Consider the following 24,281-nt stretch of genomic DNA (forward strand, 5'->3'; position numbering starts at 1 on the left):
TTTATACATTTAGATCCAACAGGAACTAAGGGCAAGAACCAATCATATCATAAAGAATTTTACAACAGTTGCAAAACTGCTTTTTCTGCTGAACGCTGCCAATGGTTTTATGATAGTGGATAATTCGTTTTAAGCGCCAAATTCAAATCAATCTTGATGTAATTTTCCCTTTCTTCGTCGTTCTGAGAGAATTTTTTAAATATATTACTTTTTTTTCAATCAATGATAAAATGAAGAGAAAATATTTAAAATTATAAAGTGTAAAAAGATTACAAAATAAATTATATGAAAAAGAAGACAAAATCTAATATATTGAGATAAGACAATTAATCATGCAGAATAATTCATGGTGACATACATTAAATAACAACATTTAAACAAACAAAGCACTTCAAACAACAATTCTTCTTTAATTATCTATTTCTAACATGTACATTTTGCCTTTCGCAAGAAAATACATGATAATGTTTCGCTCAAAACATTCTCTAGAAGTAACTGTACATATTATGTTAAACATCTCTCTCGTTTCAATTGGTTCATCAAACGCATAAGGAATCTTATATATGTGAATTTCGCAATGGAATGTAAGGAACGCAAAAATACAACATGATCATAGATATATTTCTCTATGCTTTTTGTCTATGTTAATATTGAATAATATATTACACTTTACAATGGTCGTTTGGTGTGAGTGAACACTGTCGCTCTAAAGAAGAGAGATATATGCGTCAAATGTTGAAACAATATATATTCACAGTGTTTATTATTTTCATGATGAATAACATGCGTAGTCTCATACAAATCTGCGACTTGCACATTTGCATACGCCAGATTCGGCAATAAATCTGTTATAATTTTCAATTTACTTTACATATTAATATCATTGCTATTTACTTTACCTCTCATTGCACAACATCAAAAAACGTGTACGTTCCTTGTAAGCTTGTAACGATAATATTTATAGCGCATAAACAAGATGCGTTATACTCTTCCATTTTTTTTTTTTTCTTTTAGGTACATATTACATACATGTCGCTAAATTATTCTCTTATCTCATTACATCAATCTGTTTTTGTAAATACGCGAGAATAGAGGTATTTATATTCCAATTAATATCAATGAAAAGATATATCGAGCTTGTACGCGTGATTTCCACCATTTAATTAGTAAGTGAAACAAGCTTACACATAAGGCGAGACACATAAATAAAAAGGCGATTAATGACGGGAATCCCTAGGATAGAATTCCGCAAGGGTGCTGGCCGGAATTCGCTTGAGCATCTCCTTGGGGAAGATTCGCAGCAATTGCCAGCCGATATCTAACGATTCAAAAACTGTGCGGTTTTCGTAGCTACCCTGTGAAATGAAGTTCTTCTCGAATTTTGACAAGAATTCCAAGTACAATAGATCATCTGGCGTCAATGCTTCCTCTCCTACAACGGCTTTCATCGCCTGGACATCTTTTCCAATGGCATAACAAGCATACTAAAAAGCATAATAAAAAATAATTATATGAAAAAATATTTTAAAAGTGATTATAGAAAAAAAGATACGAGATATATAAAAAATAATATATGTATATATTTAAGAATATCATAATTCAATTTCACAATTTAATAAGTTCGTATTTCTTTATAATTCGATATGATAACTCACCAGTTGATTAGACACATCAGAGTGATCCTTTCGCGTCATACCTTCGCCGATGGCGGACTTCATGAGACGCGACAAGGATGGTAGCACGTTCACAGGCGGATAGATTTGCCTATTGTGCAACTGACGATCTACGTAAATCTGACCCTCGGTGATGTAGCCAGTGAGATCAGGAATCGGGTGAGTAATATCGTCGTTGGGCATAGTGAGAATCGGAATCTGCGTAATGGAGCCGTTTCGACCCTCCACACGTCCAGCACGCTCGTAGATGGTGGCTAGATCAGTGTACATGTAACCGGGGAAACCACGTCTACCCGGTACTTCCTCACGAGCGGCCGATACCTCGCGCAATGCTTCGGCGTAGGAGGACATGTCCGTGAGAATAACCAGCACGTGTTTTTCGCATTGATACGCCAGAAATTCGGCCGCTGTCAGGGCGAGACGCGGCGTGATGATTCTTTCGATCGTTGGATCATTGGCCAGATTCAAAAACAAGCACACGTTTTCCATGGAACCGTTCTCTTCAAAGTCCTGTTTGAAGAAACGTGCAGTCTCCATGTTGACACCCATAGCCGCAAACACAATGGCAAAATTGTCCTCGTGCGAGTCGAGAACGGATTTACCAGGCACCTTTACAAGACCCGCTTGACGGCAGATTTGCGCGGCGATCTGTCACAAAATAAAAATTGAAGAATAAAATTTTAATTAAAAATATTGAAAAAAGGAAAATTTTCATTTTATAGAAAGTAAGATCAAATTTTGAAAATTGAACAAAATAATTTTGCGTAATTTAAGTAATATTACAATACCTCATTATGTGGCAAACCAGCAGCGGAGAAAATGGGAATCTTCTGACCACGAGCGATAGAGTTCATTACATCGATAGCTGATATTCCAGTTTGAATCATTTCCTCTGGATAAATACGAGACCACGGATTAATAGGTTGTCCCTGAATATCCAAATAGTCTTCCGCTAGGATCGGTGGTCCCTTGTCGATCGGTTTTCCCGATCCGTTGAATACACGGCCCAACATGTCCTCGGATACTGGTGTCCGTAGGATGTCACCGGTAAATTCGCAGTGAGTGTTTTTTGCATCAATGCCAGATGTGCCCTCAAAGACTTGAACCACAGCTTTAGAGCCAGAGACCTCCAATACTTGTCCGGAACGTAAAGAGCCATCAGCGAGCTTCAGTTGTACAATTTCAGCGTACTTTGGAAATTTTACTTCATCCAATATTACCAATGGACCATTTACTCCAGATACTGTCTTATAAGCTAAAAGAAGCAAACAATAGCAAGTTAATCATTGATTAGAATTTAATGTATTCTATCGTATCAATATTTTTAAAAGTAGAATTATAAATATTTCAAATAAAAAAATAGGAAAAAAAAAAAATATATATATATATATTATGTTGACTCTTTAAAGTTGATAATATCTCGAAATATATAAGATTATATTTATATTTTCCAAGTATTTTTAATTTTATATTTTGTTTTCTATATATAAATAAGAAAGGAAATATATAAGAGATATGATGTATCCATGTATTTGAATGCAATAAATAAAAAATACAATATATATATATATATTTTTTTTTTATATTTAACATTTATATTAACAAAATGCAATTTTGCAAGAAAAAATAATTATCTCAAGAATAAATTTTATTTACATTCATGACTTCTAAAGACATCAATTTAATATGGTCAAAATTTTATTTAGGCTAATTATACGACAATCATATTGTTCATCATTTATATCCTTTTTACACTATATTATGTCACAATCTTCCAGATACTGCCGACACAGGTTACGCCCGTAGGTAAAAACATCATCAAATATTTAATAACCGAGTTTTAAAATACCTGACAATAATTTCTATAATTCTTAATATTAATGGAAAAGCTATCTCAATATTTTCTAAAAACATATAAAAGCAAAATTGCGCATTTGTGAACACCGTTCGAGAGGGAACACGAATTGTCGTCTGCAGTCACATGACGAGCTCGGTCTCGAGAGTGACAAATCCGCGGGGACGTTCTCAGGGAACGATTTCCCGTTCCTCGCCGGGAAAATTCGCGAGAAAACCAGGACGACGTTATCGTCCTAAAGCATCCTTCGTTTACGAAGAATCACCAAGAATTTTGGGGATCAGCTGATGCAGTCAGGAGGATCGATCAGATGCTACGCCCAATTGAGTCTCCAGTTCTCATCACTATCTTCGTCGTCGAACGTTACTTACTGAGACGGGGCTGCGCGATGAAGTCCCGGGACACAGCGAGGACATGTTCCTGGTTTGCCTGGTGATTGCTGATAGTTTTGGAATACATTTCGGCTTTATTCTTCCGACAGTTCGCATTCGCACCTTATCCACCACTGTCACTGACTGTCGCTGCTCACCCCGACGAATAGCAGAGGATACTGGCTACTGGCTCCGCCGCTGCGCCGAAAGAGAGAGAGAGAGACGTATTGAAGAGAACAATTGGCGGAGGAGGGATAATCTGGGCGGCCTAATATCCGCGAGCGGGGAATATAATACCCGCGGAAAACAGAAAATATATTATACGAGACGAGAGAGAGAATTTTTTCTCGAAAAAGATTCGCGTCTCGAAGTAAATCGTGCGTTTTTTGGAAGAGTTTGCGAAAAAATCACAACGCGCGGGATACGCGAGAGAGGGGGAGAAGGATGGAAGATGAGGCATGAGGCACGTGCAATCATGTGGTTTGGACTACGTGAATCGTTGAACGTTCATTTCGAACGAAGCTCGAGAGAAGGAGCTATATTTGGCGCGCAGATAAAAATACACGAAATTGGGAAAAGTGTCGACAGGATTATTCATAAAGTTTTGGATAATGTCAATAATTTTTCAATATTTTTCGATATCAAATGATGGAAGATGGCGGCTTCTTCAATGCGTGGCGATAGCGCAATTGAGATAGACATCTCCATTAAAATTGTTGGATTCTGATAACAGAATATCGTGGAGAGAGAACTATTTTCTTGATGGAGAAAACTATTCTATAGGCTATAGCTATTTGTCATATCGTAATGCAAGTATGTATATGAAATCAATAACCGCGTAGCAATTAATATCTTGAATGTAAATCATCGATAATTTCTAAAAATATTTCTTATATTATACAATATACTTATGCGGAATATAAAAATATACATTCATTTTTATATTGCACATAAATTATTTTTAAACGCTTTGATTAAAATATACATATTATTATATATACATGCAAGAGATGCAGAAACTAATTTGCGGCGTAGTCAGCAGATGGCGTGATTGTCGCGAGAAATCGGGTATCGGGTGCGAGTCACGCAGTCACGGTCACGCAGTATAACGCTATGTTCATGCGGCTCTGCCGCTGACTGCAGACTGACAGCTGACAGCTACTGTGACAGGTACGGTGCGGTGGGTGGGACAGTGGTCAGTCACGTTTCTCAGATAGATAAGTTTTTTTCGGCGCGAACCGCGAATCAGTCGAGCAAGTGTACGAGAACGAATTGCTGGACAACATCGGTCGAAAAGTGATGGCGGCCCTCAAACGAATCACCAGCCTAACTCGGGTGCTCGCGACAGCAACGTCTGCGTTGCGGCCTTGCTTCCATCATGCCTCGAAAAAGACCTTCTTCACATATGTGAACGAACCATCCATGCCGATCCCCGGCAAGGAGCCCTGTTGGTTGAAAACCGCCGACGAAGCTATCGAACAGGCAGAATTGGACTCAGGTAATCGATGATGATCTTTCTCGCGATATTTCGCGAATTTACCGAGTTTCATGGTTGATTCCATCAATTGATTTAATATTACGCTTACTTCATTTTTCTGCCAATATCATAGATGAGATTATAACATAAAAAAGGAAACAGAAAATCGCTAAATCAAACTTATGCAAATGCACAGCATAAACTGTTGACGCAATTAGACCTTGCAATGATCCGCCGTGACGTATGATTTGATGAGTTTGCGTTATCATCTCGCTATGAGGCTTTGGAGGTTTTTCAATGTAAGAGTTATCTGAAAAAAAGATGATTGAAAAAAATTGATTTTTGTGGAAAATTACAAAATATTTATGATTATCTGGTATTTACACTATCATAAAATTTTTCATATTATCATATTTTTTTCATTTATTTTGTTTATAATTCTTGTCTAAAATTTAATTTTTTGTATAATGCTTAAACCATGTACTGTTTGTTATTATATTTATTTTTCTCTATATGTATTTAATCCCAATGAAATACAGCTTCAAACCTCGTAGGAAGATTAATGTAAATGTTGGAGCAGTTATGCAGATACGCAGTTGATCGTCTATTGCAAGAGCGTTTTTATTAAGTTGCACTCCTACCCAAGCTGCTTATCGCTCGTGATTGCATTAAACTTGGGCGATGTTTGCGACGAGATGCTACAAAGTTTTTATATATATTCTAGCTTCTGTAAATACTTATATAAATTCTTGTGTGTGTGTGTGTATTGGATTCGGAGATTTAGATACAAATCTCAAGCGAACATTTTACAGCTTCTACGTAGAATATGTAATTTTGGCTAGAAGTATGCGTAGAATTATGTAAACGTAATACAATTTTTATATTTATAATTATATTCTACATTTTTTTATATAAAAAATAAAATGTTTAAATCGTATCGCATACAAATATTTTAAGATATATTTACATTCAGCCAAATTTCGCGCCGCGTAAAAACTCCACTTGCGAGATAATGTAGAGGTAATGTAAGATGTGTTTGCGGTAATATATATTTTTTTAAATAACAAGCTTAATGATATATTTCATGTGCTTTAGATCATTAATTTTCGCGGATTAAAATTTATGTCACCATCTATATCGCATAAGTAAATTAATGCTTAAAAAGTTTTATCTAATAAGTTTTGAAATTTAATTAATAATTTAAAATTAAATAAAAGAATTACTCATTTTCTAAACGCACTACAAAAAGATTTCAGAGTTGTGTGTATTAGATCATTCGATATATAAATATTAAAAGGATATTAATTGATAATAAAAATTAATGAGATTATATATATAGAAAAAATAAAATTTTTTCAAGGATGATTAAAATTTGGACAAATTTAATAGCCTTAAAAAAAATATAAAATATTGTTTGCAGATTTTTCTGATTTATTTCTAATTGATTTAAATATCGGATAAATAATATCGAATATCAACACTTCATCATATTTCTAATATCGATTCACAAATTGAAACAGAACTTTGCTAACGTTGCATTATACAAGTTTATGTATTTACAGAAGCTATTTGAGCGTTCGATAAGATCGATTCGACATATACGATCATAATTAATTCATACCGCTTTATTCGTCAGAAAAGATATGAAAGTTAACGAAACACTTGTTTTTGCTGATAAAGAAAACCGAAAATCGACCGACATTCTTCGTTGTTAATAAATAAAGTACAAAATGTTATTTTTTTATACGATCAGAAAACATAGAAAATATAATTTTATTATCTTCTTATATCGAACCAATATAGTTTATAAAAAAATTATTTATATATAATATAATTTTTATAGGAAAAAATAAAAAAAAACTTATGCAAGTAATATAAATGCAAGCCCGTGTAGAGTTAATTAAATTTAATATTCATCCACAACACCGGTTTTCGTCCTTGATACTCCGCGGAATGATGTAAGATGTTTCTGCCATTCTTAAATGTGTCGTCTAATGATTCTCCTTAAGTTAAAGAAAATTTTCCAATTTTATTTTTGCGATTATCTTTCCATACTTTCCATTATTAAATTTACAAACGATTTTCTCATCTCGTTCAAGCATCAATTTTATGATACACCTTTCAAACGCGGATGATAAAAAAAAAATTCACAGCTAACAGCTGTGCAGATGATACTGAATGAGTGGGTACATCACCAACATTGACCTCGATATGCAAATCTACGTTAATGTATACATAGCACATCGAAGCCTAGGTCTCGTTTAAATATAGTCCACCACTATTCCAACTAAAAATTTGCCAACACAATAAACTAGATTATTTCTGACGTACACTTGCACATAGTATTTTAGATAAAAAAGTTGTATACGCTATTTATACAGGCTTTTTATACGCAAATTAATTTGTAATTTTTATCTTCGATCTTTCGAATTTTTTTTTTTTTTTTGGTGATGCTCAATAAATTCATGTATTAATAATTGAAACATATTGGATGATATAGAAAGATATATGAGAAATGAAATGTTATATATGCGATCACATAACATATTGCGTGTAACAATCGTACTCCGATAAGATTCGCAGACTAAAAATATCTTCTTATACGGGGTTTATTACACGGGAGAATGTCCGTGCTTACAATAATCTCTGTGTATTATTTTGGATTCTTGTATTTTAAAAATATTTTTCTAGAAATTATATATATATATATATATATATATATATATATATATATATATATATATATATGATGTTTCTTTAACTATATTTTTCGTTATATAATGCAAATTGAGAAAGAGCTATAACATTACAGCTATTATTACGATGCTAGTTAGAATTACAGTTATACAATAATCCAAATAATATAAAAATTGCTATTCTAAAGATTAATTTGATTGCGGTAATAATAATTTTATATGTTTATATGTTTTAAGTGCATCAAATAATAATAATAATAATAATAATAATAATAATAATAATAATAATAATAATAATGCAATATTATAGTAATCTATACCCTTGTGTTTTGTGTTTAATAAGAATTTCTATAAAATGCAGTAGAACACTTATAGTAAGAACACGTACATTTGCTAATTAGAATTAATTTGGAAATAGATGTATTTTCTCGCACGTTGATAATTTAAACATTTTGTAATATTGCGTTATTGCCTGTAAAATTTTTCGAAATCTTATTTTACGAACTAGATGAATTTACCAAAACACACTAGCCTAGATAAGTGAATAAGACAAATATTGTACGCGCGAGATCGCATCGAAATATATTCAACTTTGCCAACATTTATATACGATATATCATTGTGATAAACCATGTAAACATTAGGCAATGTTTGCTGTATTCTGCAATATGTTATTGTGGCATACTACAAAGTTCAAAGTACAATTTTCGAATTGTGTTAGCTTCCTATCGGCTTTGATGGAAAATAATTCTTTATTCCTTCTTGACTTTTGTAATGGCATACGATTATATGCATTAATAGTATCTAACAATAATATAATACACAAACATATAATAATAATATTTTGAAGAAAATTAATTACTATTCGTCACATGATTTATCGCAAAAATGTATCGATAAGCCGTTATTGTTCATGTACAAATTGCGACATAATTAAAATTATGTATAGTTAAAATTAACGATTTAAAATTTAAATCATCAATAATATAATTTAATATCTTAAGGATAGCATAAAGAAAGGCTTGATATAAATTTATTTCTATTAAAACAAATAAATTAGTTTTTTAGAAATAATTGAAATAACAAAAGTAGAAAAAGAAACTTTTTTCACAGTTCAAACCTGATGTGTGTGAATAGATTACAAAATCTTTTATTTTAAATTGTTTAATTTCAATACTAATTTAATCTCAAACAATTCTTATTTCAATAAAATCTTAAGTTCGCGGAATAACCGTGCAAAGATGTTGTTTTAACTCTCAATTCTTATGTATATATTGTATTTGCAGATCAGCTGGTGTACATCCAGGGTGCGGCAGCGACACCAGTTGAATTATTGAGAGCGATGACCGACTACGGGGTACGCTGTGATGTGAGAAACGTCCGTCTATATCATATGCATCTCGAGGGGGAGGCTCCGTTCGCTAAACCAGAAAACGCAAGTACGTTACGATGTACATTCGACGTAATCTTCTGTCTTTTAAAATATTTGAATAACAACTCGTCATATTTAGCGCGTTGTTTTACCTATTCTTTGCGCTCTTTTGCGCCGCACGACTCGCTTCCAGATTTGTTTTTATTCTAATAATCTACTTTACATAATATCCTTCTTGTATAATTTGTTATATTTAAAAATGTTTAATCCTTTATCTTTTAATTGTAAAAGTTTTTAATTTTGTTTTAACAGAAGTTTAATTTGCGAAAAGAGATTGATGCTAACAATAAGACTTTTATAAAGTTAAATATGATGAGTTATATGAAATAAAATTTGCTTTAAAAAAATTAATTTTAAATCAGTTAAAACAGAAAATCCAAACAAGCTTGTACTACTTAAGTTTGTTTTTACGAACATGTATATCTTACAATACGTTTGCTTAGAACATTTCAGATCTATCAGCTTATTCATTGGCGGTAACGTACGGCCTGCGGTAAATGCAGGCACTGCCGATTGCATTCCTATTTTCTTACATGAAATCCCGCGTCTCTTCAAAGAAGGCTACCTGAAACCCGACATCTCGCTCATCCACGTGTCTCCGCCAGACGACAAAGGTTTCTGCTCCCTTGGCACTAGCGTAGACTCCGTTCGGTCGGCCGTGAGTCATTCCAAACGTATCGTAGGTAAAATCTCGAAAAAATCTCCCAAATATTTACGTTCTTCTTCATATGGAGGCAGAATTTAAAGAGAAGCTAATTTTTCACAGCTTTAGTCAATAAGAATATGCCCAGGACCTTTGGCGACGCTATTATTCACGAAAGCCATCTGGACTTCGCTGTGGAGCATCATCAACCGTTACCGGTTCACCCGGTGAAGCCACCGTCTAAGGCTGAACAGCAGATTGGCAAATTAATCGCTGAGAATCTGGTAGTAGACGGCGCCACGTTGCAGTTGGGTATCGGCAGTATACCCGATGCCGTATTGTCGTTGTTGCAGAATCATAAAGATCTAGGTATTCATAGTGAAATGTTTAGCGACGGTGTGGTGGATCTTGTGAACAAGGGCTGCATCACGAACAATCAAAAGACAATGCATCGTGGTCGGATCGTCGGTTCATTTTGCGTGGGCTCGGAAAAACTTTATGATTTCATGCACAATAATCCCTTTATAGGTCAGTTCGCGTCTGCATTTTTCACGTTTGAAATTATTGTTGATTATCAATAGTCTTAAGTTTCATTACCTTATTTTTTACTTGTTTTTAATAGAGATGCTGGTTGTGGATTATGTCAATGATCCTAAAATAGTCGCCAAGCAACCAAAGATGACTGCCATCAATTCATGTATCGAAGTGGACATCACCGGTCAAATTTGCTCAGACAGTATTGGTACGAGAATGTATTCCGGTTTCGGTGGACAATTGGATTTTATTACGGGTGCTGCAATGAGCGAGGATCGACAAGGAAAGCCGATCATAGCTCTTAAGTCGGTCACCTCTAAAGGTCAGAGTAAAATACAGCCGGTTCTAACTTTAGGTAAGTAGATTTATCGAAATAATCTTTATTTTCCATAATTCCATAAATTCCACTACTGAACAATTGATGCAATATGAAGATAATTGTGTATAAATTTTCAAAAGAAATGATGCCATTATAATCTATTGCAATTTTTGAAGTTACTGCTTAATATATTATGCTGAAAAATACATAAGAAACCTATGATATAGATTATAATATATAATAATGATTTAACATACTATAAAACCATATATTTAGCTTTTTAATTTAAATATAAATTCGTATCAAATCTGATTTTGGTTTAATTTACTTCTGTGTTGATCTAACACATTCACATGTATATAGTATATACGAATCATTATTTCGTTACATTAACAGGTTCTGGAGTAGTTACTAACAGAGCAGTGGTGCGGTACGTCGTGACTGAACAAGGAATCGCCAGTCTGTTTGGCAAGAGTCTTCAGCAACGAGCGTATGAATTGATTCAGGTGGCTCATCCCGATCACAGAGAAGCGCTCGAGAAGGCGGCATTCGAACGATTGAAAATGATGCCTGCGCCATAAACTCGAAAACAAAGTCACGAGACAGAAAAATCATATTCAATAGCATTTTACAATCGGTTGTCTGCGTGTTTTAGTCGCGCATATAACGACCACAACGGTCGAAGAGTCACGTGGTGTCTTGTTCTTGTACGATATACGCACTCTCTTGCCAGAAGATAATTCGTCGGCCTCCTAGAATAAAAGAGAGATGGTGAATAACATGTTAACTAACTAGATCGAGAACTTAATATGCTAAATTGTAATACATTACGTATATAAGAAGAATCCGTAATGCGAAAGATTGCGCTTATATCCATATACATAGATACTAATTAAGTTATACGTATGTTTTATATTGCCAGAGAGAAAGAGACGTGTTCGCACTTTCGAACACAGAATAAAAAATGGCATTATTTACAATTAATGCCATTCCGAAATGTGTAAGCATTTTTATATTAAATTTAATTATATAATTTCCCCTGTTACCATTGTAACGAAAAATTCGAAATACGAATATAGAAAAAATATATCTATATATATATATATATATTGTATAAGATGAGAACGCTAATACTGTTGATGTTTTATTATACACGATATCCTCGATATATTTTTTTTATGTTAAAAGAAATGAGATAGTTATAGTGCACTTGCATTTATATATCTATATTTGAAATATATTTTTATGAGTATATTGAAAAAATTCGAATCGATAGTGCACCCAATTATATAAATATTATCTCGAAAAATCGAACGCCGCCAAATCAGATGTTCAAATAACGATTTGTGGAGATGGCAACCGCGATTCATATCGTTTGACGTATACGTTCACCGAGATCTCTTTTATATTATGCATTTCATAAATTTTTATACGATTATTATATACTTATTGCCGTATCATCAACGAGAATTTGCCAAATTTGATGTTGTTAGTTTCGGAACAATGAAAAGATGTTCCGAAATCTGAGATTAATCTTCGGCAAAATCCGGCAAAATCCGATAAAATCTTTTCATTTAAGCGGACAGCGGTATTTGGAAAGTCTGAGGGAACCTTCTCAACCGTTGAAACGATGTCCAAAATGGGTTTGCGTGGAAGACGCGGTAAAAATCATAAATTCAGGTATTTATACAGCTGTATTACAGTTTAATAGTCCGATATTTAAATTTTCTGTATTTTGCATTGAAAAAATATAATTGTTTTATAAATTTTTTAATTAATGAAATTCGTTAAAAGAATTAAGAATATATAATATTTTTAACTTAATTAACATATATAATATGATATATATAATATATGTCAGATATATCAGAAAATTTCAAAAAACAGAATAATTTTTTCATTATATTCAAATATTCAACAAATGTAGATTATTATGATGAGTGTGTATATTACTACAAAGTAGATTCTCTTTGCAAACCAAATATTTCTCTTTTCAGAACATTTGGTTTTCATACAAGGTGGTGCGGCCACGCCGATGGAGCTCGTACGCGCCATGACCGAGCACGGGGTATGCAACAATTTGCGCGGCGTCAGATTGATGCATATGAGTCTCGAGGGAGATACACCGTTTGTCAATCCCGAGTTTGAGAGTACGATATTCGCGAAATAATTGCAATCTTTACCCATAACACGATATCCAGTGGTGGAAAATAATAGCCTGTGGCGATGTTACATTAAAGAGCACTTCAGGTCCATCAGCCTGTACGTGGGTACTAATGTCAGGGAGGCAGTGAACGAGGGACGAGCGGACTGCATCCCGGTATTCCTGCACGAGGTGCCGAGGTTGTTCTATGAGAAGAGAATCGTGCCGGACATCGCGCTGATCCACGTGAGCATGCCGGACGCACGTGGATTCTGCTCGCTCGGTGTGGGTGCGGATTGTACCCGCGCCGCGATTTGCACCGCCAAAGTTCTCATCGGTATCGAATCATTAATCATGATAACAACGATAATTTTAAGATGTGATAACAAGATGAAAAATTTGCTATCCTGATCCAGCTGTCGGTCAGCGAGAATTTTGAAGGCGTCAATTAATAAAATGATTGCTTTTATGCATAATCGTTAATTGCAATAATAAATTATTAAAAAAATATTTCTCTTTTTCCAGCGCAAGTAAACGAGCACATGCCAAGGTGTTTTGGCGACACGGTGATCCACTCGAGCCATTTTGACTGGGCAGTGAGATATGATTGTCCTTTACCTTGTGTGATCTGTCCACCGCCCAACGAACTCGAACTCGAGATTGGCAAGATCATTGCGCAGCGTTTGATCGAGGATGGAGCGACGTTGCAGCTCGGTATCGGTAATATTCCCGACGCGGTGCTCTGTGCCCTGGTCAATCACAAAGACTTAGGAATACACTCGGAAATTCTTTGCGACGCGATGGTCGATCTCGTCGAGCACGGCAACATCACGAACAAATGCAAGACCAAGCATAGAGGACGTATGGTCGGTTCTTTCGGCATCGGCACAAAACGATTATACGATTTCTTGCATAACAATCCATTTGTCGGTAATTATGACAATGGACTCATCTTCATTGAAATAAGGCGCCCCTGCGTTATTTTTCAATTGTAATTGTATCGTATCGATTGCTAGAGATGCTAGCGATCAATTATGTGAACGATCCTCGGATAATCTCGATGCAGCCAAGGATGACGGCCATTAATTCTTGTATTGAGATGGATCTTACCGGCCAGGTGTGCTCGGACAGTTTAGGCTGTAAGATATATTCCGGCTTCGGCGGCCAGTTGGATTTTCTTCGAGGCGCGGCGATTAGTCAGGATGGTCGTGGAAAGGCCATCATCGCGTTCCCCTCAGTCACCAGCAAAGGAGAGAGTAAAATACAACCAGTGCTTAAACTCGGTACAATCAAAATCAGATTCGAACTATCGCTGCGAATAAATTTTATTTTAGTATATAATTTAATTTATTATTAATTATTTGATAAAATTGATATATATCTTAACGAATCTATTGTAGGAGCTGGAGTAGTGGTTACGAGAGCTCACGCGCATTACATAGTCACGGAACACGGGGTGGCGGATCTTTTCGGTAAAACCTTACGACAAAGAGCGAATGCATTGATTCAAATTGCGCATCCCGATCATAGAGAATGTCTCGAAAAGGCCGCGTTCGACCGTTTGAAATCTAATCCAACAAAATATCTATAATATAACTTGTGTCATATGCAAATATATTTCAAATTATGTGATAGTTCAAGTCCTATATTACGTGCATATACAAGAAAGAGGCAGAAATCCTTCTAAGCACATGCGTCTTAATTTAAATTTTAATCACTTAATTTTCCACGTCCAAAATTAAAGATATTTTAAATGTATATTTATTAATATTTTTCCATCATTATTTTTACATCAAATGAGCTAAGATAGTAAATTATTTTTGAAACATAACAAACATCCTAAATTAAATAAATTTATGGCAGAATCATAAATACATTTTAATGAAAAGACTTATTGTGTTGTGTTATAAATTTTACTCTTTTTGATGTATAAATGGATTTCCAAAAGTTCATTAAAAATACATATGGTAATATTGCAGTAATACACTGCAATCATAGAAATATTCATGCTATATATTAAATGACTGCAATATCACAATCTTGATAGTTTAAATATCTTATTTACAAGAAATAAACTAAACATGTTAGAAGTCTATACCTTCTGGCAGAGTTCCTTCTTTTCTTCTCTTCTCGACGTTCTCATAATATTCTGAGAAATCTACGTAAGGCTTGATTCTGGCATTTCGATCTGTTATTCTGGCACCAGGCGGATACATGTCCGACGTCGTTGACGTCTCAGTCGTCGATGTGTTAAAGTTATCGTCGGTGATGCCGGTGCTTGTACTCGAGAGATCCTCGTTGTCCGGTATGCTGATCGGCGCGGTCTGTACTACGGGATTGAATCTAACAGACTGACTGGTGGGACTCTTCAGGGCGTATGATAGTGGGAAGTTGAAGTTTCGCACCAGGAGAGTTATGTCGTCGCGTTTACTGGTGATCATGGTATTTTGTGTGTTGCTCATGTTCACATCATGGTGGATCCTCACAACCTTGTCGACCACCGCCTGAGCGACACCGGTTAAAGTTGATTGTACTCGAAACTAAACAAGCAAAGAGAAAAAAAGATTTTACGTATGGGAATTCTTCAATCTAACACTGTTTATGCCAGAGTATACTACCTGTTCGACGGCTATCAAAGCTAATTCCTTGTTGATTTGATCGGTACCGGTCGCTTCCTCCAACGATTTGTATAAGCCGCGTGACATGAGCAATAGAAATCTGCAGGAATCGTCCAGCTCAATACTACCGTGAATCTCCGGTTCGGCGATAATCGGTTCTGCCACGGAAGCTGCTAGCTCCTCAAACTCTCTGTATCCTCCCTTGACAAGATAGTTGCCAAGACAGCGCGTGTTCTCCTGATTTCCAAGATGAGAACCTGTAAAAAGTAATCGATTCCTATTTACCGGAATATCTTTCAAACAGGTTAATCCGAATGAGATATACCTTGCCTGATCGATTCGATGTCTAAACCTAGTTGAGATAATCGTAAAAGCTCGTCTTCATTTCTCAAGTCATGGTCCATGCTTAATTGTATGACTCGTAAAACTTGATTGCTGTCTGTTTTGCACAACAGAGCCCTGCTATCGCCGACATTCGCGACGTACAATTTTCCTCTATAAACTAAGGCGACCACAGCGCTGGTCCCAGATGACAATTCGCAATTTAGCGCATTTAGCTTGTCAACCTGAAAAGAAAATATATTGTATGCATTTAAAAAGAAAAGTATAGTTGTATAATTTTTAATATTACGCAACTAACCAGATCTGGAAATTTTTGATAGGTCTCATAAGAATTCAGTCCATCGGGTATGTCAAACTGTAGACTAGCCCGTTCCGCTAACAAATCACCAATTGATTCCAGATATCCTTTTTCAACTGCTATGAATGCCTGTCTATAAAATAAATAACTTACATGTAGATAACTTATAATTGTAACTGCAACTTTATATATATATGTATATATATAATTGTAATATATTTAGAGCATTTTTGTAATAATTAATGTATTTAAATTGCTTCAACATAAAACATACATAAAATTTACATCAAATCTGTTTTTTATTTCATATGTTACATTGATAGGATTCTTACCGAAGAACTTCCTTCACTTCTTCATCACTTGATTTGCCATTCAATTGCCCGAGCAAGATTTCTGCAGCCACTCTTTGCATAGCAAAATTGGCTGCTTTAGTGCCTTCGTGACCATCAAATACCGCGTAAAGAAATGTAGAGTCGTCATATCTGCAGTGAAAACTGCGATCCTCAAATGGATGCTCCTCTTGTCGGTATCCATCTTCTCGATAGATCTGATTAGTAGAAAAGCCCACTCCTGAAACACCATTGAATCTCAACAACTCTTTTATATTAAACTTTATTTGTGTCATTATAATTTAATATATATATTCATTAAATAATAATAAATTTTTAATGTTATAAAGTGTCAAATAAAGAATTTATCAACAAATACCTTGTTTTTAAAAGACTACTCATTATTGTAATTTATTCAATTAAAAAAAAGTGTTCTTTATATTTATATATATATATTCTTTTTCAAAAAATTAATTCTGTGTCAATATTTCTGAATATCAATTCTAGATCATTATCAAAATAATGAACTATAAAAATATACCAGATTGTTTGCAGACTGGCAAATCATCCGTCCAATTATACTGACTATCTTGAAAAAGCATCGAAGCTGGACGTTCTACCCCTGCAGACATTTTTTCTTCTTATTTCAATTAATAATCAACAAAACTTGATAGAGACAATTATTTTGCATGGTCTTGGAAACATGCAGCGAAAACTTGTCTAAAGATACACATATATGGCGCGAGCAGCGCGAGAGAAGAAGTAACAAGCTTCTTTTCCCACAGATTTCCGCAGATTTTTGTTCTGTAAAAGATGCAGATTTCCACGCTAACAGGAAATGGATAAACAGTAAGAGAGTTGAAGAAAATAACTAACATTGAAACTTGACTACACTCGATGGAGACAGTGCATGTTCCAATTTCCAATGGATAATAACAAAGTTCCAATAAAGGTTAGTTAACCTAGATACATTTTGTCAACTCAAACTTGTTTTTTCATAATATATTCTATTTCTTCTTTTAATATATATATATTTTTTATGATATCAAAGTATATCCATACTTATGTCAAGCAATTATTCCTGATGCAGAGATATAGAAGAGAGGAGGAAGATGACAGTCTTAATATGGATGATGACAATTATGTACCATACATATCTGTCAAACATCGTAAAAAGCAATTGCTCGCAAAATTGGGTAAACTCAGAGAACTAAAAGAGGAAGGCACCAATGTTGGAAAGAGTAGCAGCGAGAATGAAAAGGATGACGCTGATAATGACGATGGACAAGTTTGGGGGAGAAAATCCAACATTTCTCTTCTTGACCAACATACGGAATTGAAAAAATTGGCTGAAGGTATAAAATCTCTATGAATAAAGTCCATACAAATAAAGAAGTAATTTAATCTAATTTAGAAAAATTATTTATGTAAAATTCTTATTTTATAATATTTTAGCCAAGAAGGAGAGTGCTATGGAGAAGCAATTGAAAGAAGAAGAGAAAATTCTAGAAAGCGTTGCTGAGAATAAAGCTTTAATGGGTGTAGCTGAATTGGCCAAGGGAATTCAATACAAAGATCCTATCAAGACTAATTGGCAACCACCAAGAGTAATACTCAGCTTTGGAGAGGCACATCATGAAAGAGTACGAAGGAAGCTTAGAATACTTGTGGAGGGTGATATAGTACCACCACCTTTAAAGACTTTTAAGGAAATGAAATTTCACAAAGGGATCCTATATGGATTAGAACAAAAAGGCATTATCAAGCCAACTCCAATTCAAATTCAAGGGATACCTACAGTGTTAGTTTCCATGTTTCAATTCATTCGTATACAATAATATTGATATTGTCATCTCAATGAGTTTTATAATACATTGAGCCAAAAGTACAAATGTTATACAATTACAGATTGTCTGGTCGTGACATGATTGGTATAGCTTCCACTGGTAGTGGTAAAACTTTGGTGTTTGTTTTACCTATCATTGAATTTTGTCTGGAACAAGAAATCGATATGCCATTTATTAAGAAAGAAGGACCTTATGGTAAAGTATTCTTGATAATAAATAGATATAGAATGATAAATAGAATGATATTTAGTTGACATATATATATATATATATATATCAATACTCCATATATATTATAAATATAACAGTACGCTATTAATATTAATGTTTTTCGATTCATAGGCTTGATAATATGTCCTTCGAGAGAATTAGCTAAACAAACCTATGATATACTTCGACACTATACCAATAGCTTAAGGCACGTGGGTTGCCCGGAAATACGCTGCTGCTTGGCGATCGGAGGTGTACCGGTTTCGGAATCGTTAGCTATAATCAATAAGTTAATATTTTTTATTATTATTTAATTTTCGATATTTCTATTTCTAATATATATGTATTACCTAAATTTATAACATAAATTCTATATTTATAGAGGCGTGCACATAATGGTAGCGACACCGGGACGACTGATGGATATGTTACATAAAAAGATGGTCACTTTAAGCGTATGTCGTTATCTTTGCATGGATGAGGCAGATCGTATGATAGATATGGGATTTGAGGAAGATGTGCGAACGATATTTTCATTCTTTAGGGTAATTATTATTTATCTCAATATTTATGTGACGCACGAAAAAATATCAAGTATTTTTATTTATTAAAATAATAAAAATTGTCTACTGTATATTGCATGTTACAGGGTCAGAGACAAACGCTGTTATTCTCTGCTACTATGCCAAAAAGAATTCAAAATTTTGCGCGTTCGGCGTTGGTAAAACCCGTGACAATAAATGTCGGTCGTGCTGGTGCTGCATCGATGAACGTGATACAGGAAGTAGAATATGTCAAACAAGAGGCTAAAATTGTTTACCTCTTGGAATGCCTTCAGAAAACTGCGCCTCCGGTTTTAATATTCACGGAGAAAAAGCGCGATGTAGACGCTATCCACGAATATCTGCTCATTAAAGGAGTGGAAGCTGTCGCAATACATGGAGGAATAGGTATAGTTTTAGACATATTTCGCGAGTAAAGAATATTTTTTAAAACTATAGCATGGCAGTATAATCTCTAAGATCATTGAACGTATTAAATATATTAACATTCATAGTTTTATATATAATGCAATATAGTTTTACAATGAAAAAAAAAATAAAAAAAATAAAAATAAAAATAAAAATACAAATAAATATTTAAATATTGCTAAATATATCATTTATTTTTTATTAAACTCTCAGATCAGGAAGAAAGATCACGTTCGGTAGAAGCGTTTCGTGAGGGTCGAAAAGATGTACTTGTCGCGACAGACGTCGCATCGAAAGGTCTTGATTTCGCCGATGTGCAACACGTTATTAATTATGATATGCCGGATGACGTAGAAAATTATGGTAATATATCATGATACGCAAAATTATGATATCGGATAAGAAATGTGAAATGAATATTTAATGTATTACATATTTTCAGTGCACAGGATAGGACGAACCGGTCGTTCTGGACGTACCGGTATAGCGACAACTTTTATCAATAAAGCGAACGATGACTCGGTACTGCTTGATCTTAAACATCTGCTGATGGAAGCAAAGCAGAAAGTACCGCCGTTCTTGTTGGAACTTTGCTCGGAGAATGAAAAATATCTGAATCTTGGAGGTAAGATAATAGTCGGCGATTTATCTATCTTTTAGTTGGTATTTGTTTCCTCGTCGTTATTTCCGTTGTTCATAACAAACTTTTAATATCCTTTTTGCTTTATTGCAGACGAACGCGGTTGTAGTTATTGCGGCGGGCTCGGACACAGGATCACAGAGTGTCCGAAACTGGAAGCTGTGCAGAACAAGCAGGCATCCAATATCGGGCGTCGCGATTATCTGGCCAGCAATGCTGCTGATTATTAAACAGCATGTTTTAAATAAAGTAATTTGTACATATTCATTATAAATATATACATATAGAACCCCATTTTTTACGATAATAAATGTATTATAGCTAAAATAACCAAAGAGAAAGTAACAAATATATTTAAAAAATATTAATTAAAATAAATATTTCAATTGAAAATTACAAATTCTCAATCACCATAATAATTTTATTTAATATAAAAATAGAAAAAAAAGATTTCTCGCCAACTTCAAAGATTCGTTCATTTCGATGCAAAAAATGCATCATGCAAGAGCGAAACAAAAGCTACCACATCTGTCATCGGTGACTTTTTCGCATAAACCCTTTAGGCCGACATAATTCAAAATTCTTGTTAAAAATGGCGAATTAATTTACCCGGCCTTAATCAAGCGCCGGGCGTATTGCCCAGAATGGGCTATTAATATCGCAAGTTTTTGAAACATGAAGAAATACTGGATCCATTATTCGAGCGCCAAGGAAAATCATCGCGCTGATCGAAAGAGTTTATTCTTTAGAGATTTTAGAAAATACATTTTTAATAGGTTCTTTATGCTTTTTCTATAATTTCATTTATCCTAAGTCATTATTTTGTCTTAAAGTTATTATTTATTTTGACTTATTTTCTGAAAACATTAAGCTATCCGAAAAGTTACAGTGCAAAGTGTCATAAGCCTTAATCAACGTTTATATTATTAATATATATCAATATTATGCGTTCAATTTTCTATATCGCGTTCTTGATATAACATCCTGCTACTTTGTAATCACTAAGTGCCAAAAAATTATTGTTACCCGTATGCTTTTATCGAGAACAGAAATTGTTTAGTTAAGGAATATTCCATTAAGTATCTCGAAGCAATGATGGTTGATGAAGAGAAGCGTAACGTCTATATATTATATTTTTATTATAAAATAAAATTTTAATACAATTTTAATATAATATGGAATAAAAAATAATTATGTATTACGTATTATTTTATCGAATGTCAAGAATTACCTGATATCGACGACGATCGACTATGGCGAGTCGGCCGCGAATCACAAAGACTGAGGCACTACGGCGGGCGAGGAGTGCCGCTTTGCTGAAGGAACTTGAACGGAAGCAGGAAGCGAAAAGGCAGCCAGAACCTGTCATAGAACCTGGCAGAAGACGCAGATATACCCCGGCTGAACCGAAGAAAGTTGAGTTTACCAAACCGGCTATGACAAAGGCGATGATGGCACGGGTGAAACAGGCGGAGAAGTTCAAGCAGGAGTACGAGCGTAAGCGTGAAGAAACGATACCTATGCGAAGGATACCGAGGAGAACACCCGCGCCAATTGGCGGTGATCCTAGGTGAACTATTAGATTTATGCGATCTTTGCGCCATTATTTAATATCTTAAACATTCTACATTTTTTTTTATATTTGTACTTAGATTTGGTAGAGAGAGAATAGCACCCGCAAGACGGGCTCCGACGCCGTCTCCGCCGGTGTCGCCTGCCAGACCGATGAGGAGGCCTATACCGTTGGAGAGGGGAGTTGCGCCGGATAGACGGGCACCGGAACCAATTCCAGAAAGAACCAGGGAACTGGCGAAGTCCATGAATGCCCAGGTGATCCAAGCCGAACCGGTTGGCGAGGGTCCGATCGACAGCATCGTGATACCACCGAGATCGGTGAACGAGAATCGCACCACTATCGTCAGCATCCCGCAACCGCTTGCGACCGGTGTCGAGGCGCCGATGTCCGAAGTGGCGAATCGCTCGATTAAAGTGATTAGGTGACTTCATTTTCACAGAATTAAAAAGTTTTTCGGATTACTTTTATTTTTTTTAGTTTCAACACAAAGTTTCTGAAAAAAAAGTTGAATATATAAAAGAATTTACTTTGATATATGTTTCAAGATTTGTCAAACAATCATTGTTATACATTTTTAGTTAGTCCAACAAACATCTCTGCTAAATCTTTGATCTAAATATCGAGAATTTTTTTATTCCTTCGTATAATATTAAAATCCTTATAATATTTTTAAACTGACCTATTTCTTGTGTAAGTTAATGACGTAATATGTTAATGGAGAATATTGTTCGGTAGCGAGAGCCTTGACGAGCAAGATGCAGCGGAAGTGGCTACAGTTCAGGGCAAGCTGGAAGATTTGCAACATGCGAGACGGGATTTTGTAATGGCAGTGGCAAATGTCGGTGGTAACGCTGTGCAACTCGCGGAGGAGGAAAGGCCTAGATACATATACAGGTTAAAATATTATAAAAAAGAGAAAAAATAAAAAATTACAATTCTACATATTGAAACATGCAATCAATAAATTTATATTGCCTAATTTCTTAAATAAATATATAAAATTAAATAAATTCTAACTTTGACATAATTTTTCGACATAAATCAGTAATTTTCCATCAACTTTAATCAAGTTTTGAAAAACGGATTGAAATAAAATAAAAATATAAATTAAATAGAAGAAATCTAGAATAAAAATGATTGATGTTAAAGAATTCTATTCACCTATAATAACAATATGCAAATTAACGGATGAAAAACGAAAGAAAGAGAAATTATTTAAATATGTTTCATTGCTTTTCTAGATAGTTAGAGAGTTTGGCTTATATCTGGAAATAATGTTCACGTTTAACGCAGAGTTCCCGATATTGAGAGCGAAATGTTCCGCATCGAATACGGCCGGGAACATCCGAGTGTCGTAGCGGCCCGCGAGTTCGCCCAAAGAAGCATGGCCGGCATCAGGGCGCGCGGGGCAGCACGCAGAGCCGAGCAGGAGTTCGAGAGAATAGCTAAGGAACCGTTACCAGAAGATCTGCCCTTTGACGTGCCGTTCGAGGAGGAGTTCTTACGCGAAGGCGACATATCCTGGGAGGAAGAAGAGGACATACCGATTGTCTCCAGGATAAAACCTACCATGCGTGATGTACCGAGGCGCGAGGCGCCTTTCAGATATCCCACATTCGATCCGGAGGAGCTCGAGAGGTTCTTCGACGTAGAACGGTATCCAACGAGTCCTCCACGTGGACCGCCACCAGGTCGCGAGCATCTCCCGCCAGATCTCTGGGAGCTGGAGGATCCTTGGGCCACGTGCGGAGTCTGCCCGCAACAGGACATATCTGATCTCATCCGTTTCGAAAGTCCTGATCTCATACGTTTCGAAAGTCCTTAATCCTTCGGCCCGTATCTTCGTCTGTAGATGGAATTGTGGACATGTTTCCGTTTTCGAAATTACGGGATGCTTGAAAGAAAAGAATGCGGTTAAACTCTTAAACAAATTAGAAGAGATCTTTTATTGCGAATATGTCATATTCTATCGGAACAATTTTTGTACAGGAACATAAAAGAGAAAAGATCTAATGAGGAGGAAACAGCCAAGCGTCAAACATTTGCAAAAACGCGAGAAATTCTTCATTATCCTCCACATCCTTTCTTTACATTTACATGATACCTCTTCACATCATATGTAATATTTTATCATTAAAACCAGTACAATATATTCAAATACTCTGTACAATATTGATATTTCTATATATTATATACTGTCTTCCGTGCAAAATGTAATTTATTTTGTTGTAAGTTTTATTGTAAGTTTTTTTGTAAATTTTATTTTTTTATTCCATTATTTCTCAGCTTTAGAGAATATCACTTCAA

General features: G+C 34.9%; 6 protein-coding genes across 9 annotated transcripts; 4 read left to right on the top strand and 2 right to left on the bottom strand.

The window, feature by feature from the left end:
* Positions 1-413: 413 nt before the first annotated feature.
* Positions 414-4,092, bottom strand: Vha55 (V-type proton ATPase subunit Vha55). Its single transcript, XM_070299196.1, has 4 exons — positions 3,900-4,092; positions 2,462-2,928; positions 1,656-2,321; positions 414-1,484 (listed from the first exon to the last, which is right to left on the bottom strand). The coding sequence occupies exons 1-4, from the start codon at positions 3,985-3,987 to the stop codon at positions 1,218-1,220; spliced, it is 1,488 nt and encodes a 495-aa protein (XP_070155297.1). The 5' UTR covers positions 3,988-4,092; the 3' UTR covers positions 414-1,217.
* A 911-nt stretch (positions 4,093-5,003) lies between these two features.
* Positions 5,004-12,028, top strand: LOC138934990 (4-hydroxybutyrate coenzyme A transferase). The gene is made up of 6 exons (XM_070299198.1): positions 5,004-5,397; positions 9,359-9,511; positions 9,948-10,187; positions 10,271-10,675; positions 10,770-11,036; positions 11,397-12,028. Exons 1-6 carry the CDS (start codon positions 5,199-5,201, stop codon positions 11,579-11,581), a joined length of 1,449 nt encoding a protein of 482 aa, XP_070155299.1. The 5' UTR covers positions 5,004-5,198; the 3' UTR covers positions 11,582-12,028.
* A 141-nt stretch (positions 12,029-12,169) lies between these two features.
* LOC138934993 (4-hydroxybutyrate coenzyme A transferase) lies at positions 12,170-14,996 on the top strand. The gene is made up of 6 exons (XM_070299202.1): positions 12,170-12,680; positions 12,998-13,150; positions 13,241-13,480; positions 13,669-14,073; positions 14,160-14,426; positions 14,544-14,996. Exons 1-6 carry the CDS (start codon positions 12,512-12,514, stop codon positions 14,732-14,734), a joined length of 1,425 nt encoding a protein of 474 aa, XP_070155303.1. The 5' UTR covers positions 12,170-12,511; the 3' UTR covers positions 14,735-14,996.
* LOC138934991 (TGF-beta-activated kinase 1 and MAP3K7-binding protein 1) lies at positions 12,949-18,053 on the bottom strand. Of its 4 annotated transcripts, none has more exons than XR_011447199.1 (8): positions 17,272-17,664; positions 16,734-16,971; positions 16,402-16,534; positions 16,087-16,327; positions 15,762-16,018; positions 15,242-15,683; positions 14,254-14,455; positions 12,949-14,116 (listed from the first exon to the last, which is right to left on the bottom strand). XR_011447199.1 is itself a non-coding variant. In XM_070299201.1 (8 exons), the coding sequence occupies exons 2-8, from the start codon at positions 17,330-17,332 to the stop codon at positions 14,668-14,670; spliced, it is 1,416 nt and encodes a 471-aa protein (XP_070155302.1). In that variant the 5' UTR covers positions 17,333-17,352; positions 17,793-18,053; the 3' UTR covers positions 14,474-14,667. The 4 variants fall into 4 exon arrangements, 3 of the variants coding, with proteins under 3 accessions (XP_070155301.1, XP_070155302.1, XP_070155300.1); XM_070299201.1 differs by lacking the exons at positions 12,949-14,116; positions 14,254-14,455 and adding exons at positions 14,474-14,711; positions 17,793-18,053 and having other exon boundaries at positions 17,272-17,352; XM_070299199.1 differs by lacking the exons at positions 12,949-14,116; positions 14,254-14,455 and adding exons at positions 14,474-14,711; positions 17,793-18,053 and having other exon boundaries at positions 17,272-17,534.
* On the top strand, positions 17,293-20,738 carry LOC138934989 (ATP-dependent RNA helicase abstrakt-like). Its single transcript, XM_070299197.1, has 10 exons — positions 17,293-17,682; positions 17,821-18,085; positions 18,186-18,531; positions 18,639-18,772; positions 18,920-19,076; positions 19,170-19,332; positions 19,437-19,737; positions 19,972-20,121; positions 20,201-20,383; positions 20,492-20,738. Exons 1-10 carry the CDS (start codon positions 17,641-17,643, stop codon positions 20,626-20,628), a joined length of 1,878 nt encoding a protein of 625 aa, XP_070155298.1. The 5' UTR covers positions 17,293-17,640; the 3' UTR covers positions 20,629-20,738.
* On the top strand, positions 20,557-24,072 carry LOC138934994 (uncharacterized). The gene is made up of 5 exons (XM_070299203.1): positions 20,557-20,647; positions 21,624-21,968; positions 22,051-22,395; positions 22,710-22,868; positions 23,268-24,072. The coding sequence occupies exons 2-5, from the start codon at positions 21,652-21,654 to the stop codon at positions 23,797-23,799; spliced, it is 1,353 nt and encodes a 450-aa protein (XP_070155304.1). The 5' UTR covers positions 20,557-20,647; positions 21,624-21,651; the 3' UTR covers positions 23,800-24,072.
* Positions 24,073-24,281: the final 209 nt, after the last annotated feature.

Source organism: Polyergus mexicanus, unplaced genomic scaffold, assembly GCF_030449975.1.
Source record: "Polyergus mexicanus isolate NDT 795.1 unplaced genomic scaffold, iyPolMexi1.0 SCAF_7, whole genome shotgun sequence".
Lineage (NCBI taxonomy): Eukaryota > Metazoa > Arthropoda > Insecta > Hymenoptera > Formicidae > Polyergus > Polyergus mexicanus.

What these genes read in the sequence shown, in the direction of transcription:
- Vha55 (XM_070299196.1), bottom strand. Translation starts at nt 3,987, where the DNA reads ATGTATTCCAAAACTATCAGCAATCACCAGGCAAACCAGGAACATGTC. An exon ending in CATCGCGCAGCCCCGTCTCA is followed by an intron (nt 2,929 to 3,899) that starts GTAAGTAACGTT and finishes TGCTTCTTTTAG; the next exon opens with CTTATAAGACAGTATCTGGA. An exon ending in CTGATGTGTCTAATCAACTG is followed by an intron (nt 1,485 to 1,655) that starts GTGAGTTATCAT and finishes TATGCTTTTTAG; the next exon opens with TATGCTTGTTATGCCATTGG.
- LOC138934990 (XM_070299198.1), top strand. Translation starts at nt 5,199, where the DNA reads ATGGCGGCCCTCAAACGAATCACCAGCCTAACTCGGGTGCTCGCGACA. An exon ending in ACAGGCAGAATTGGACTCAG is followed by an intron (nt 5,398 to 9,358) that starts GTAATCGATGAT and finishes TTGTATTTGCAG; the next exon opens with ATCAGCTGGTGTACATCCAG. An exon ending in ACAGCCGGTTCTAACTTTAG is followed by an intron (nt 11,037 to 11,396) that starts GTAAGTAGATTT and finishes TTACATTAACAG; the next exon opens with GTTCTGGAGTAGTTACTAAC.
- LOC138934993 (XM_070299202.1), top strand. Translation starts at nt 12,512, where the DNA reads ATGTTCCGAAATCTGAGATTAATCTTCGGCAAAATCCGGCAAAATCCG. An exon ending in GGTAAAAATCATAAATTCAG is followed by an intron (nt 12,681 to 12,997) that starts GTATTTATACAG and finishes TTCTCTTTTCAG; the next exon opens with AACATTTGGTTTTCATACAA. An exon ending in TGTCAATCCCGAGTTTGAGA is followed by an intron (nt 13,151 to 13,240) that starts GTACGATATTCG and finishes GTTACATTAAAG; the next exon opens with AGCACTTCAGGTCCATCAGC.
- LOC138934991 (XM_070299199.1), bottom strand. Translation starts at nt 17,362, where the DNA reads ATGTCTGCAGGGGTAGAACGTCCAGCTTCGATGCTTTTTCAAGATAGT. An exon ending in GAAGTGAAGGAAGTTCTTCG is followed by an intron (nt 16,535 to 16,733) that starts GTAAGAATCCTA and finishes TTTATTTTATAG; the next exon opens with ACAGGCATTCATAGCAGTTG. An exon ending in CATCGAATCGATCAGGCAAG is followed by an intron (nt 16,019 to 16,086) that starts GTATATCTCATT and finishes TACTTTTTACAG; the next exon opens with GTTCTCATCTTGGAAATCAG.
- LOC138934989 (XM_070299197.1), top strand. Translation starts at nt 17,641, where the DNA reads ATGTTCCAATTTCCAATGGATAATAACAAAGTTCCAATAAAG. An exon ending in ATTCAAGGGATACCTACAGT is followed by an intron (nt 18,532 to 18,638) that starts GTTAGTTTCCAT and finishes ATACAATTACAG; the next exon opens with ATTGTCTGGTCGTGACATGA. An exon ending in AAAATATCTGAATCTTGGAG is followed by an intron (nt 20,384 to 20,491) that starts GTAAGATAATAG and finishes GCTTTATTGCAG; the next exon opens with ACGAACGCGGTTGTAGTTAT.
- LOC138934994 (XM_070299203.1), top strand. Translation starts at nt 21,652, where the DNA reads ATGGCGAGTCGGCCGCGAATCACAAAGACTGAGGCACTACGGCGGGCG. An exon ending in CCAATTGGCGGTGATCCTAG is followed by an intron (nt 21,969 to 22,050) that starts GTGAACTATTAG and finishes ATTTGTACTTAG; the next exon opens with ATTTGGTAGAGAGAGAATAG. An exon ending in AGGCCTAGATACATATACAG is followed by an intron (nt 22,869 to 23,267) that starts GTTAAAATATTA and finishes CGTTTAACGCAG; the next exon opens with AGTTCCCGATATTGAGAGCG.